This window comes from Petaurus breviceps, unplaced genomic scaffold (genome assembly GCF_028583685.1).
Source record: "Petaurus breviceps papuanus isolate PSGF00001 unplaced genomic scaffold, PetGlider_PUasm1.0 174, whole genome shotgun sequence".
Lineage (NCBI taxonomy): Eukaryota > Metazoa > Chordata > Mammalia > Diprotodontia > Petauridae > Petaurus > Petaurus breviceps.
Window position 1 is genome coordinate 64098086 of NW_027185761.1, and position 15116 is coordinate 64113201.

General features: G+C 44.7%; 1 protein-coding gene across 1 annotated transcript in view; it reads right to left on the bottom strand.

Annotated features, from left to right (window-relative positions):
- Positions 1-11180: 11180 nt before the first annotated feature.
- Positions 11181-15116, bottom strand: part of LOC138158507 (solute carrier family 22 member 13-like) — a 72590-nt gene continuing 68654 nt past the window's right edge. Inside the window, exon 13 of the mRNA XM_069084574.1 lies at positions 11181-11675. Within this exon, the coding sequence (XP_068940675.1) occupies positions 11181-11675 (495 nt within the window). The remainder of the gene's footprint in view (positions 11676-15116) is intronic.

A 15116-nucleotide genomic window follows, 5' to 3' on the forward strand; every position in this document is an offset into this window, starting at 1 on the left:
AACAACAATTTGAAAACCTTATTTCATGTTTGCTATGTGTGAGGTCTCACTGAGAAAATGAGGATGGTGAGCTGTGGGAGAGGGAGGAAGCATGCGGAGCCTTCCAGGGCCCCTCCAGCTCAGGGCCTGCTTCCTCCTTTGGCCAAAGCCCTCATGGCTGCCCGAAGAGGGGCATTTCTTCCAGGAATAAGAAGGTGATAGTTCTCATTCACCCACCCCTGGAGCACTGGGGTCAGTCGTGGGCACTGTAAAGGACAGTGGCTGCCTGGAGAATGTCCACAGGAGGGCATTGGAGATGGGGAGGGTCCCTAAGGGGAGGGGGCTAGAGAAGACTCAAGGGGATATGAGCTGTCTTCATGGATGTGGGAGGAGGGATGAGATGGTTCTGCTTGGCCCCACGGGGCAGGACAAGGTCAAGTGCAAAGAACCCATTTAGGGTCAATGTCAAGAAAACCTCCCTAACGTTTAAAGCCTCCGAAGTGAATTGGGCTATGTTGGTAGGTAGTGAGTTCTCTCTTCCATGGAGGCATTCAGGCAGAAGCTAGAGACTCACTCCTTGGGCATATTGTAGAGGGATCCTAGAATCATGGCTATGAGGGCCCTCAGAAGCACTGAGGGTTTCTCAGAGGAAGGGTCCCAACTTCTCATTTTACAGATGAGGAAACTGAGGTCCAGAAAGAGAAAGGAGCCTTCTCAAGGTCCCAGAGGCAGGACTGGAACACAGGTCCTCTTGATTCCAGTCCAGTTTCCTAGCCATAATCCCATGCCGCTTCTCGGGTCCCTGCCAACCCTGAGCTACTGGGATTCTGTGACTTTCTCCCACGTGCATCTGTCTGCACATCCTACACCTTGAGAGTGCTCTGCCTGTTGCCATTGTGTGTGTGTGGTCTCTCTTTGGAGACTAGGAAGCCCCTAGAGTGACAGACATGGAGTGGATGGCTGTGGCTGAGGCTAGAGACTTGACTGGTTGCTTGGCAGACAGTTGGATGGCACCGTCCATAGAAATGAATCCCATGATCTGCTAACTAGGGACCAAGCCTCTTAACTGACAGTTCAAGAAACTGAGGCCGGAGAGGGGAAGTAACTTTCCCAAGGCCAGGCAGGTGTTAAGCAGCAGTTAATTCACAAACATTTTTTAGGTGCCTGCTTATACTAAGAGGGCCAGTATTCCACACCCTTGTATCCTTTGTACTCAGTGAAAGGGGCAATGGAGGCTCCAGCTCCCCTTTCTTAGCCCACCCCTCTGTATGCTCTCCAAATCCATCTGTGCTCCTGGACAGAGAATGGATTTTGGGCCCTTTTCTCTAGAACCCAAACAAGAGTGGGAATGGCATGGAGGAAGGCAATAAGCATGGCACTCCTTGAATCCCCCTATGCTCAGGCCCAGGTGCCCTGGGATTTGTCTGCTATTAATAGACCCTGCAGTCAGGTTGGAGGTGGCTGGCCTTAATGTTGTTTTTCTGTGAGCTCCAGACTCAGCCTGATTTGCCAAGGTCACACAGAGTCAGGATCTGGACCTGGGTCGTCCGCCTCCTGGAGCCGCTTCCCGGGACTCTGCCGTGGGAAATTTGCTGTACCCAGTAACCCCTCACTAGTGTCCAGCATTGTCGCTGAATGTTTCCCACTGGCCTCTGCTCTGCTTAGCTCCCCAGCCCAGGAGGGTGAGTCTGGGGCAGGGGCTGTAACAGAGTGAGATGAGGAAGGGTGGGGTAAGAGAAGGTGGGGTAAGATGGGAAGGCTGGTGAGGAGGGGGAAGATCGTGATTCATGGAAGGGGCTGGATTCTGTGTCAGGACCTGGGTTCAAACCCAGCTGTTACTTCTCCCTGTATGAGGCTGGCGGTCACCTTGTCCCTCTGGGCCTGAGTTTGCTCCTCTATAAAATGAGGGCTGATCAGCTCTAAATCTATGACCTCCCTCTTTCTAGGCATTCTGACCTCCTGGAGAAAAGTTCAGTCTTAGACTCAAGATCTGGGTTCAAGTCTTCTTTTTGATGCCTCTTGGCTGTGTGACCCTGGACATTTAACCTTACCAGTAAAATGATGAAAGTCTCATCCAACTCTAATCTGAGGGTCCTCAGACCCAGGCAATTCCTTAAGATTATAAATTATAGCTTGAGGGGCATTTCCACCATGGGAAATCCCCACATTCATAAAGTCACAGGTCTCTTAAAAAATTCTCAGGGGAGGCTAGGTGGCGCAGTGAGTAAAGCGCCAGCCCCAGAGTCAGGAGGACCCTAGTTCAGTTCCAGCCTCAGACACTTAACACACACACACACACACACACACACACACACAAACTAGCTGTGTAAACTTGGGCAAGTTACTTAACCCCAATTGCTCTCCAAAAGGCAAAAAAAAAATTCTCTCTAGTCCTGAAATACAAGGCCAAGTATCCGTTTCCCTTCCCCAACTTCCTCAGCATTCTATCCACATGAGAACACTCTTAAATTTGATTTTGTATTTTCCCCTGCCTGATTCCCCTCATTTCTCACCCCCACCCTCACCATAGGTATTTTGGAGAGAGTTCATTGGATTTTTCTATAATCTCAGGTTCACTCTCTGTCAATCAAGAACTCTCCCCAAATTTGGGGGAACAGTTTGCCCATATTCCTATACAAAGTAAAAAGCTCATTAGATAGTTGTATGTCTTCTATCTAAAAGATTTTTAAAAAATCCTTTTCCTTATCTATATAACAGGAGAATTCAACCCAGACCCACTTCTCTCCAAAAGTTCATAATAACAACTTTTCCACCTACAGGGAGAAAACCATATCTTTCTGCTGGTCCCTCTTGTGATCTGTTCCTAGTGGATTGAAGGTTAGACTGGGGCTAAAAAACAGAGACTTTTTTGGTTTATTGTAAGTAGACAAAGGAATTTAGGCATCATACATGGGAGATAGAAATTTTGGCTTCATCCATGCCTTCTCTAAGCTAACCAATTCAGGCATTTGAGGATAAAATAAAAACAAGAACAAGACATGGCAAAAAGCCTAGGGTGTCTGCCTTCCAGATCAAGGTCCTTTCTACCATCTGACTCTGCCTCAAGACTGACAGATCCAAGAGAGGAGAAGTCATAAAATGAAGCAAAGAGCCAGGCAGATGTTCAAGGTGCACACCCACACTTGGTTATTATTGGGGAGCTTGTCACTTTCTTCAAGTTGATGCCAGCCAAGACCTCTTGGTCCAGCATATCTTGGAAGGTGGGGCAGGGAGGCAGTATGTGGGGACAGTGACCCAGGGAACTTCCTTCTGCCTTCCTAGAGTTCCTGACCCTGGAAAGAGGGGACCCAGCAGGTCATAGTGACCAGGACCCTGGATTTGGAGTCAGAGAGATCTGGGCTCAAGGATCAGTGCATGTATTTACTGTGTGACCCTGGGGAACTGGCTTAATTTCTCTAACCTGGTTTTCCTTACTGACAAAATGGAGATATTAGCACCTACATCACATGGTTATTATGAAGAATAAGTCAGATAATGTATGTAAAGCACTGAATTATTATCATTATTCCCCATTGAGCCTGGGCTATAGGTGGGAGAAAAGGAGAAAATCCTAGGATCTCAGAAGGAAGAAGCCCACATTCCCTCAGGCATGGGGGGGGGGCTCTTGATAAGCTCATCAGGGAACTCTCATCAATAACTCAATGTATCTCTCTATCAGTCTTGGGCAAATCAATAACTCAGGCTTCCAGGAAACAGTGGAGGACTGGGCAGAGGGTAGCTATCAGAATCTGGTCCTATTTGGCTTATTTTACTCTCTACATAGAAGCTTGGATAACACAGGGCCTTGGGTTATCCCAGACTAATTTAATTTCCAAAGTGAGAAAGATGCTAGTTTTGGAGAAGAGCAAAAGAATCCTTTCCCCTCCCCTCCTTTTTCCCCAAACTTAGAAGGAAGTCTGGAAGAGAGGGAGGGTTTATGGGAAAAGATGGCAAGGTCAGTTCTGGATGTGCTGAGTTTGAGATGTCTATGGGACATGCCAACAGAGATGCCCAATAGACGCTGGAGATTTGAGACTGGAAGTCCAGAGAGGTTAGGGTTGGCTAAATCAGTCTGAGAATCAAGCTGATAATTAAATCTCTGAATGCTGATGAGATGAGCAAACCAGCTTTCCCTACCTAGTGCCTTGTATCTTCCTTCCTTTAGGCCTCCAGACCTTCCTTTGTCTTCCCTCCTCTCTTCCTTTCCTCCAGTCTCAAAGGACGAGATGTCACACCTCCTGGCCCAAGCCAGTCCCTGGTTCCTCAGGGATTCGGCTTCCTGAAAAAATGGCATAGATCTGAAAGCCTATATAATCCTTTGAAAAAGGAGACTTCTCTTATCTTCTCCTTTCCAGAGGAAAAGTGAGTTGTTACCAGTAAAGATCTCGACACAGTCAAATAACTCAATGAAAAACCCAACGAAGCAGATATGGTTCTTCCAATGCCACGACACTGCACTGATGCGTTCCACTTACCCCTTTGTCAGACTCTCGCAGAGGGCAAGAGCCTTGAGAGGAGACACTGTCTTGCTTTTTCTATTTCTTCTTTTTTAAATTAAATTTTATGTTTATTTTTCATTTACATCATTCATTTCCTCAAGATTTTGAGTTACACATTCTTTTCCCATTCTTTCTCCTACCCACCACCTCAAAACAGTGATCCCACTGTATACCCCCTCCCCCAATCTGCTCTCTCCTATATCCTCCCCCATCCCCCCTCTGAGTTTCCAATAAAGCAAGATGGATCTCTATTCTCCAGTGACTGTATATCTTATTTCTCAGTTGCATGTAATATATATATATATTTTAAACATTTGATTTTAAAACTTTGAATTCCAGATTTTTTCCCTTACTCCCTTGTTACCCACCCTTACTGTGAAGATAGACAATTCAATATAGGTTGCACATGTATAGCTACACAAAACATTTCCATAGTGGATATATTGTGAAAGACTGACTATATTTCCTTCCATCCTATCCTGCCCCCACTTGTTCTATTCTCTACTTTGATCCTGTCCCTTTTCAAAAGTATGTGCTTCTAACTACCCTCCCCTCAACCTGCCCTCTCCTCCATCCTTTCATCCCCTTCCCCCCTACTCTCCTGTAGGGCAAGATACACTATTTAGTGTGTATTTCATTCCTTCCCCAAACAAAATTCAATGAGAATAAGGTTAACCCATTCCCTTTTGCCTTCCTATTCTTCTCCTCCATTGTAACCATTTTCCCTTGCCTCTTTATGAGATAGTTTACCCCATTCTGTCTCTCTCTATCTCCTCTCATTATATTCCTCTCTCACCTCTCAATTTCACCTTTTAATTATCATCCCTTCCTATTCAATTGGTCCTATGCCCTCTATGTATAGCTGTACACATATATGCACACACTCACATATGTATTCATATGCCCATATACCCTCATATATATATATATATATTCCTTTCAACTATTCTCATACTGAGAAAAGTTTCATAAGTTACAATTATCATTTTTCCATGTTGGAACGTAAATAGTTCAACTTTGATAAGTTCCTTATGATTTCTTTTCCCTGTTTACCTTCTCATGCTTCTCTTGCTTCTTGTAATTGAATGTCAAATTTTCTATTCAACTCTGGTTTTTTCATTAAGAATGCTTGAAAGTCTTCTATTCCACTGAATGACCATATTTTCCACTGAAACATGATACTCAATTTTTCTGGGTAGGTGATTCTCAGTTTTAATCCCAGCTCCTTTAACCTCTGGAATATCATATTCCAAGCCCTTCAATCCCTCAGTGTAGAAGCTGCCAGATCCTGGGTTACCCTGATTGTGTTTCCACAATATTCAAATTGTTTCTTCTTGGCTGCTTGTAATATTTTCTGGGAACTCTGGAACCTGGCTATAATATTCCTAGGAGTTTTCTTTTTGGGATATTTTTCAAGAGGTGATCAGTGGATTCTTTCAACCTCTATTTTGCTCTCTGGTTCTAAAACATCAGGGCAATTTTCCTTGAGAATTTCTTGAAGGATGATTTCTAGGTTCTTTTTTTGATCATGGCTTTCAGGTAGTCCAATAATTTTTAAATTATCTCTCCTGGATCTATTTTCCAGGTCAGTGGTTTTGCCAATGAGATATTTCACATTACCTTCTATTTTTTCATTTGTTTGGATTGTTTAATAGTATCTTGATTTCTCATAAAGTCATTTTCTTCCATTTGCTCCAATCTAATTCTGAAGGAATGATTCTCTTCAGTGAGCTTTTGAGATTCTTTTTCTATCTGGCAAATTCAGCTTTTTAAGGCATTCTTCTCTTTATTAGCTTTTTGAGCCTCTTTTGCCATTTAAGTTAGTCTATTTTTTAAGGTGTTATTTTCTTCAGTCAGGTGGTTGACTCACTTTTCATGATTTTCTTGCATCATTCTCATTTCTCTTCCCAATATTTCCTCCACTTCTCTTATTTGTTTTTCAAAATCCTTCTTAAACTCCAATATGGCCTGTAACCAGTTCATATTTTTCTTGGAAGTTTTTGGTACAGGAGTTCTGACTTCGTTGTCTTCCTCCTGTTCCATGCTTTGATCCTTTTTGTCCCTAAAATAGTAAGCTAATGTTTGACTGCTGTGCTTGCTTTGCTTCCTTTGCTTGCTCATGTTGCCACTCAATTACTTGACTTTTGAGCTTTTTGCCACAGTAGAACTCTGCTACCAGAGAGGAGAGCTTTGTCCTAAATCGCTGGGGTTTTCCCAGATACTGAGCTATTAGTTGGGTGCCTTCTCTGAAGCCTCCACAGGCTCTGGCACCTGGTCACACACCCCAGGACCTCCACCCAAAACTGTGACCCAGATCCAAGCAGGTAAAAGCAAGAGCGATTACCCCTCAGACTGGTTGGTTGGTCCCCCTACAATCTACAGGCCAGGAGCTCTGAAGCAGCCATGTGGCAGCAGCTGCATGGCCGCCGTGCCTCAGCCACTTCTCCCTCTGGGGGACAGAGGCCAGACCACATTCCTGAACCAAAGTTCTTCCTGTTCTCAAAGTCTACACTGATCTCTCACGTTGTCTTTGGCATTATGGATTGATAATTCTGAAAACCACCACAGCTGCTGGTGATCCATTCTCCCAAAGTCCCTCCAGCCACAGCTGGTCAGGGGCCTCTGGTTGCTGAAACAGAGGCTCACGCTAGCCTGGGCTCTGCTCCTAGCATGCTGTAATGGACCCTTCCGGCTGGCCTTCCAGCAGGAGATTTGTTTCTCTCTGTCACTTTGTGGGTTCTGTAGCCCTAAAGTTTGATTAGAGTAATTTTTTATAGGTATTTGAGGTGGTTATGGGGGGAGCGTATGGAGTTTTCCTGCTTCTATGCTGCCATCTTGGCTCCCTTCTTTTTCTATTTCTATCCCCAATGTTTAGTCCATACTTAATAAATGCTTTCATTCACTAATTCATTCACCATTTCCTTTCTCTTTCTTGTCAATAGCTTCTATTCTTCATTTGTTCCCTCTTTGTTTATAAGCAGATCCAGGTCTCTGCTCTCCTAAAAAGACCTTGCCTTGGCCCTGTCTGGTAAGCAGCTGGGTGATCATACTGAGTTTCTCTTTCCCTTCAGTGCTAAACTTCTCAGAAGAGTCACTTATGGGCCATTCTACCAGCCTCCACCTCCCCACCACCTGATGACTCCTCAACCCCTCCCCTTAATCTGGCATCCATACCTGTCACTGCTCCCTCCAGGGTCTCTCTGACAGATCCTGGACCTTTCTCTCATTCCTCATGCACTCTGACCTCTGCAGCACCTCACATTTCAAAGACTGGTTGAAGGAATTGCTTATGTTGAACCTGCAAAAGGCAATGAGGGGAAGGCAGGCATCCTCGCATCCCTAATTTACAAAAGAGAAGGGCAGTCATGTGTGAGGGGGGAGGGCCATTCTTCTTGGCCCCAAAGACCTAATAGAGTGAATAAAACATAAGCTCCCTGAGGGCAGGACCTACTTTGCTTTTCTGTCTCCCTGGGTACCTAACAGTCTCTGGCGGGGCCTGCTAGAAAAGTGCTTTAGAATCTGTTTGAATTGAGCCACTGCTTCTTCCTGGGTCCATTTTTTTAATCATCTCTTCAATGGCTCATATCCCTCTCATGACCCCTTCAATATAGGAATCTCTTTAATGCCCTTCCCCGCCCCTCCTCCCATCTCCCCTCAGAGGAGAGAGGGGGGCATATGCCAGAGATACTGCAAAGCTAATGATAGGCCTTGGCATTAGTTTGGGTTGTGGGGGTGAGAGGTAGTGAGCAGTCCAGAATGACTCCTAGCCTTAGGGGCTCATTTTGAGAAGTGTTCTGTGATTTGATCTGGATTCTGGGAAGCTGTTGTCGAGAGCCCCCCGGCTTTGAAAAACCCAGATGTTGATTGGGTATGGATGTGATGGTTGGACAGCTTGAAAACTGTCTACTTGATCTGTTTCTCTGTCTTGATAATTCTGTCTGTATATTCTGAAGTTCGGGGTGCTGTCCTTTTTCCCCTGAACTAGGTAAACGATACATATTTGACTGATTAAAGTAAGCTTGTTAACCCATTTTGAGTTGCTTTTCTTTATCAAAGCAGATCCAAGAACCTGTGTTGGCAGCAACCCTGAGGACACTTGGGGTGCTTGCTGCTACACCCAGATACATTCCCCTTCTAAGAGAAGTCCAAGACCACAGGGTAGCTTGAAGGTACCTTTCATATTGGAGTGAAAGCAGGACTCTATGTACTTAAGTCAGTTCCTTTCTATGGGAAACATAAACTATTATTATATTACTATGAGTCTGGGGCAAGGTGGGACTCTCCAGTGAGGGAGGATTGTATGATGTTTATAGGATACTGTAAGAACTTTGTATTTTCTGAAGATCTTGGTAGAGAGAGAATAAAAGTAATGATAAAACAAAGGTTTCTCTGGTCCCAGTATGCATTGCTTCATCGAGTGCTTATAAGGGGAGCCAGGAACCCTTTTATTTACATTTGTAGAAGCCCAAATATGAAGACAATTGGGGCTATATTCTGAGATTTCCCAGAGGAAAATCTGGGTGAGGGCAAAATGAGCTAAAGATAAATATGATGTAGGGGGCAGAACACATACACATAGCAGGTGCTAAATAAATGTTTGTTGAGTTGAATTGAACTGAACCTTTCAGAGCTTGTATTCCCCTGCCATAGCCTTTGAGAGATGGTGGGGCCTAGGGGACATGGTAGTGGACTTAGTGGCAGGAAGAATTGGGTTTAAATCCCATCTGTGATACTATGTGACCTTGTATGACTCACTTAAAAATCTCTGGGCCTCAGCTTACCCATCTCTAAAATGCAAGAGTCAGCTAGATGATCCCAGAGGTCCCTGCTAAATCTATGATTTTATGACCTTCATGCCCTGACAAAATTTGAATTCCAGGCATTTTTTCTGTCTCCCATGCCATGGAACATTCTCCCTTCTTCACTCTGACAACTGACCTCCCCAGCTTCCTTTAAGTCCTAACTAAAATCCCACCTCCTATAGGAAACTTTCCCAGTTCCTTCTTAATTCTAGTTCCTTTCCTCTATTAAGTATTTCCCATTTATCCTGTATGTAGATCACTTTGTATATATTTGCATGTTGTCTCCCTCACTAGAGTGTAAGTTTCTTGAGGGCAGGGACTGCCTTTTGCCTCTTTGTATCTCCAGTACTTAGTACAGTGCAGAGTATATAGTAGGAGTTTAATAATTGTTTATTGAGTTGAATTAAATTATCATTGAATTACAAAGAGGTGCCTGGTCAACTCTGAGAACACATGGCCAATAGTTAGTCAATAAACATTTATCACACCTCTTCTGTGTGCCAGGCACTCTTTTCCCCAATTCATTGTAGCTAGACAAGGGTGAAGAGGGGGATTGGGTGGGTGGGGGTGAAGTAAGCAAACCTCAGAGTGTAACCAGGGTTTGCCTCAGGGTAGGGAATTTAGAAAGTAATAGCCTCAACCTGGGCTATCCTTCTTTGCTGAGGTTGCCCCTCTCCACTCAGCACCAGACAGTCCCAGGGTACTCTCCACCCTTTACTGATAGTCACAGCCAAATGAGCCTTCTTTCCTCTCATGACCTTTCTCCCCTGCCATTTTCCCTGGGTTCCCAAATGACTAGTTATGGCTCTGGGAAGCCTATATTCTACCTTCTTCCATCAGAGTATTTGCCAATGTTAGGAGTTAATCCTCTGACCCAGAACTCCTGGGTGAGTCTATCTGTAGTTCATTCCATGCCTCTAAGAACCTCCCTCAGAGGCCCAGGTTTGGAAGAGAATTCCAGGGATCCAGGAACTGCCTGCAGGTTTCTGGGGGTTGGTCAGAGGTCTTTTCACTCAGTCTCAGGATTGTTACAGAATTTCCCAGTTGTCCCTTTTCTGCCAATTGGATGCTATCTTGAGGGGCTGGGAAGACCAAGAGCCAGGGTCACCTTTGAACCCTTTTAGACCAGCCCCAAGGTGCTGTCATAATCCAACTGGCTTACCTGTCACACAGGGTCCCGATTATCAAGGATCCAAAAGAGAGACCAGTCACGAAAAGACAATGTGCTCCTAAGGGTTCAGAGGCTTTGTTACAGACCAGGTCGAACTGGAAGGGATAAGAAAACATTTGAAGGTGGGCTTTTCCATACAATGTTCTGTTGTCCAGACAGCTAGGAACAAATGGGGCTTTACTCTGACTTGTGAAAGTGAAGCAGATGGTGCGCTAGCTGTCAAAAGGCCTGGGTTCAAAGCCTGATTCTGTCATTACTGTCTGCAGGACCTTGTTGGACAAGTCATCTAACTTCTTTGGGCCTCAGTTTTCATCTCTGTGAAATAAGAGGGTTGGGCTATCTGTCCTCTGAAGTAACTTCCACACTCTCAGTCTCTGGTCCTATGGTCCTAAGCAGTATGCCCAGGGGCTTGCCCCTGTCAACCTTCAGATTTTGGGTCATGGAACTTTAGGAATTTGCCTGATTGGATTTGTGGAGATCACCCCACTTGGACCCTGGCATGGGATCCCTCAACCAGGTCTGGCTCTCTCCTTGTTGCCCACCTGGCTCACCACTCCCCAAGGCATTACTTTCAGCTTCATGGAAGGCAAGGGGAAGAGCCCCAAGTTCAAATCCTAGTTCATCCATCAACTCCCTGGACAAAGTTGAGTTTGCTCCTCTATAAAATGATGGGTTTGGGTGGACTCGAGCATCTCTGAGGCTGGCCTTCAGATAATCCGTGGGGGTACACTACATGAACATGGGGAGACAGCAAACCTCAGTGATCAGGGGCCACTCCCTGTGTGGGAGGTAGATCCAGCCATTCTGACAATCTTTGGTGTCATTCAGGCCGTACTTGACAATAGAGTCAAAGTTCCACTGGACAAGTGAGTACATCCGGCACTCCTCAAAGGACCCATCAGCCTTCCTGGGCAGGGTCGGGTTGAGTAGTTCAGTCATGGTCAGATTGGGTTGGATGGCCAAAAGCCATGAGGTGCTGCAGTGATGAGGTTGCGTCTTAAGCATGAACAATCCATCAAACATGAAAAAAGCAGACAGGATGTTGGGAATAAAGGTGAAAGCCACCAATCTCCTCTGAAATGTCCCAAACTCCCCTGCTTCCTGGAGAATACTTGTATATGTGACCTCCCTACTATAGTCCTCCCCCTGGGAAAGCAGCTGACCAGAGGCCCCCAGAATGACCTGGTTGACTTTCTTGGCTCTGGAGCCCTCTTCTAAATCGATCTGCATGGAGAGTCCCAGGCAGAGGCAGAGGACACCACTGCTGAATGCGTGTGGGCAAGGTTGCTTCACTCTTCTGGGCTTGGTTAACTCACCTGTAAATTGAGGGAGGGCTGGGCTACTCTGCTGTTCTGTGGGTCAGGTCAAAGCCAGTCAGAGGGATGGATACCCTGGGTGGATTTGGTTAGCACTTTGGACTATGAAAGTTCTTTTACTGTCCCCCTCCCGCTTCCCAAACAACCACATACAAGAACATACTCCTCACATACAAGAAGTAGCATGATAGAGTGGAGAGATAGCCAGCCATGGTACCAAGAAGACCTGAGTTCGAGTCCTTTCTCTGACCCATCCTGGCTGTGTGACCCTGGGCAAGTCCCAAGCAACGCTCCAAGGCTGTAAGCTGCAGAGGAAAATGTCAGCCTTCATCAGCAGAGAGCTTCAAGATACCTTGGCTTCCTCTTCCCGTGGACACCATTCATTCATTCATTCAGCAATTAACAAACACCTGTTTTAGGTGAAATGCTAGTGGGGACATTGGGCCCAAGAGACACTGTGTCCTAATACTCGCTCATCCTAGTGACAGAGTGTTTCTGGTGCCGGAGGCAGGACCGGAGCTACTACTACCTGGTCAGAAGGAAGTCCAGCATCTTGCTGCCAGCCACTCCCAGAATCTCACCAGAACTGAGTGTCTCTCAATGTGGGCCACCTTCAAGTCAGGCTCTACTTGACTTCACACTTCTCATCAAGCTGAGAAACTGAGACAGGGCTCTCCCTGGAATCCAGCTCCATCAGCTTCTTTCAACAAAGACAATTCTCTGGGCTTGGACTGGCTTCATGATGGGGTGGAAGGGCAGAAGTGGGGGAAGGCCATAGGTTACTGATCACAGTCAGCCATGACTATGCCTCACCAACTGAAAAGATCAACCATTGGTCCTTAGCCAACAAAGAGGAAGTCCATGTCAGGGAGAGGGACACTCCACTGGATGATCAGGAAGGCCCTTGGGGAAGAGCCATCTGTGACTGACTTCAGCTCGTTCTACCTATGGATATAGGGGAGCAAGCTTACAGGTGTTCCATGTTAGAGGGGAGCCAGGAAGGTGATAGGACTCTAGAGTGCCACATGAAGCTTAGTTAAAGGAACTGCAAATGTTAGCAGAACCAGAAGGGGCAATGGAGATGGTCTAGGTCTAGGTCCAAAAGTCTTTTTCTGTAAAGGGCCAGATAGTAAATATTTTAGGCTTTGTGGGCCAACAAGCAAAATCGAGGATAATAAGTAGGTGCTTATGTAACAAGAAAGAAAACACATTTGTTGTTAATGAAATTCAAAGTACAATAATAATAATTGTGTATATGTTCTGAGGGGCTAATTAGGTCGACTAATGAGAAGAATGGAATTCCTTACTGGGGGGACATTTCTCTTAATCAGAAATTAAAGTTAGTGTGGAATTCCTATCACCAAAATCGATAGCAAATGTGCATCCGCTAATCCCGATTGGTAACAAGATTTCACATATTTCATCTTTGAAAATACCTCTTCACACACAGGTACTGCCAAATTCTGAGATTGCTCTGTGATCAAATTATTTTAATTGAACCAAAAGGCCAATACTTTTGAATAAGTTTATTCTCTCTGGATTCATTTCTTTGGCTACAACAACCAACCATCATTTAACTCATTCACCATCACAATACCACTCTCCTCGTGTGACTAACAAGTGAGCCCCTGGGGAAACTTACTTTGGTTGTATCCTCATTTTTGTTTTTAATTTTTGTCAGGAAATTCTGTTGTGATGAGATATTCTCTTTTGCATTTTCTAATTTTTCTGACTGTTGCTATCTGTGGGCTGCAAATATCGTGATGAGAGCTTAGTCTGGTAACCTTTTAGTATGGCTATGGTGTCGTCGCATAGTAAATAATAATCTGATGACAAAATCATCCATACTCCATTGTGCCTTAAAAGTGTCATGTTTGAAGTTCATTTTTTTCTCATTTACAGATGAGGAAACTGAGGCACAAAGTTTAAGTGACTTAGACTCACAAAGCTTGTCATTGTCGATGTGATCAGAGGAAGGTTCTTCACTGACTGGACGAAGGATTGGGTGCGTCTCAGGTGGTTGTTCTCTCCTTCCTCTTTTATAATCGATTTCCAAAGATATCTGTCTTCCTATGCAAACTGGAGCCCAGACTGGTCATTGCAATGACTCAGTGTTCCATTGTACATTTTTTCTTTCCATTTGCCTTGCTGTAGTTGTCATGTATATTGCATTCCTGGTTGTGCTTATTTAATTTTGCATCAGTTCATGTAAGTTTTCTTACATTTCTTTCATTCCTTCATATTCATCCTTTCTTTTGGCACATTCCTGTCTAATTCTTTGTTTGGCCACTCCACAAGTGGTATATACCTGTGTGGTTTCCTGTTCTTTATCACCACAAAAGTGCTGCTATGAATATTTGAGTGTATTTGGGACTTTTCCTTCTGTCTGATCCCATGCCTAATAGTAAGATTGCTCTTTAGATCCAAGAGTAACAAAATCTCTCTCTCTCTCTCTCTCTCTCTCTCTCTCTCTCTCTCTCTCTCTGCCTCTCTGTCTATGTCTCTCTGTCTCTCTGTCTCTCTCTCTCTCTATCTCTTCCACCTCCTCCTCTTCTGTCTCTGACTGTCTCTCTGTCTCTGTTTCTCTCTCTCTGTCTCTCTTTCTCTCTTTCTGTCTCTCTCTCTTCTCTCTCTCTCCATCTCTTCTTCCTTCTCCTCCACCTCCTCTTCTGTCTCTGACTGTCTCTCTGTCTCTGTCTCTCTTTCTCTGTCTCTCTCCAGTTACAGATTGCTTTCCAGAATGGTCAGACCAACTTCATGTTCGCTAATACACAGCTCCTCCACCATGAACTAGCTCCATCTTTTGTAATCTTTTCAAACTTTCTAGGTATAAGGGGAACCTCACAATTGTTTTCATTTGCACTTTTCTTTTTTATTAGTGATTTGAAGCAATCTTTCATATGTTTGTTTATAGTTTGTAATAACTTTTGTAAGAAGTCTTTGTTTATGTCCTCTGACCATTTGGTCATTAGAAATTGTGTCGAAGGGGCGGCCAGTAAGAGAGTAAGCAGCGAGTAAGAGAACTGGCTCCAGTGTTGGGATGACCTGGATCAAATCCGGGCTCAGATACTCAGCACCACACCCAGAAATAATAACTGGCCGTGTAACCTTGAGCAAGTTACTTAACCCCGATTGCTTTAAAAAAAATTGTGTCGAAAATATCAATGCTAATATTGTACTGCGCATTTTTCCACTCAAGTTTGCCAGATTCAATTCGATATCATCCAAGCACTTCTGACTTAGAGAGAATTCCAAACTGACATAATCCCCCCATCCCCCTAGACATGATGCTTAGCCTTAAAATGACTTCTAGTAGCATTTATAGGAACCCCGAACAAGGGAAAGATCA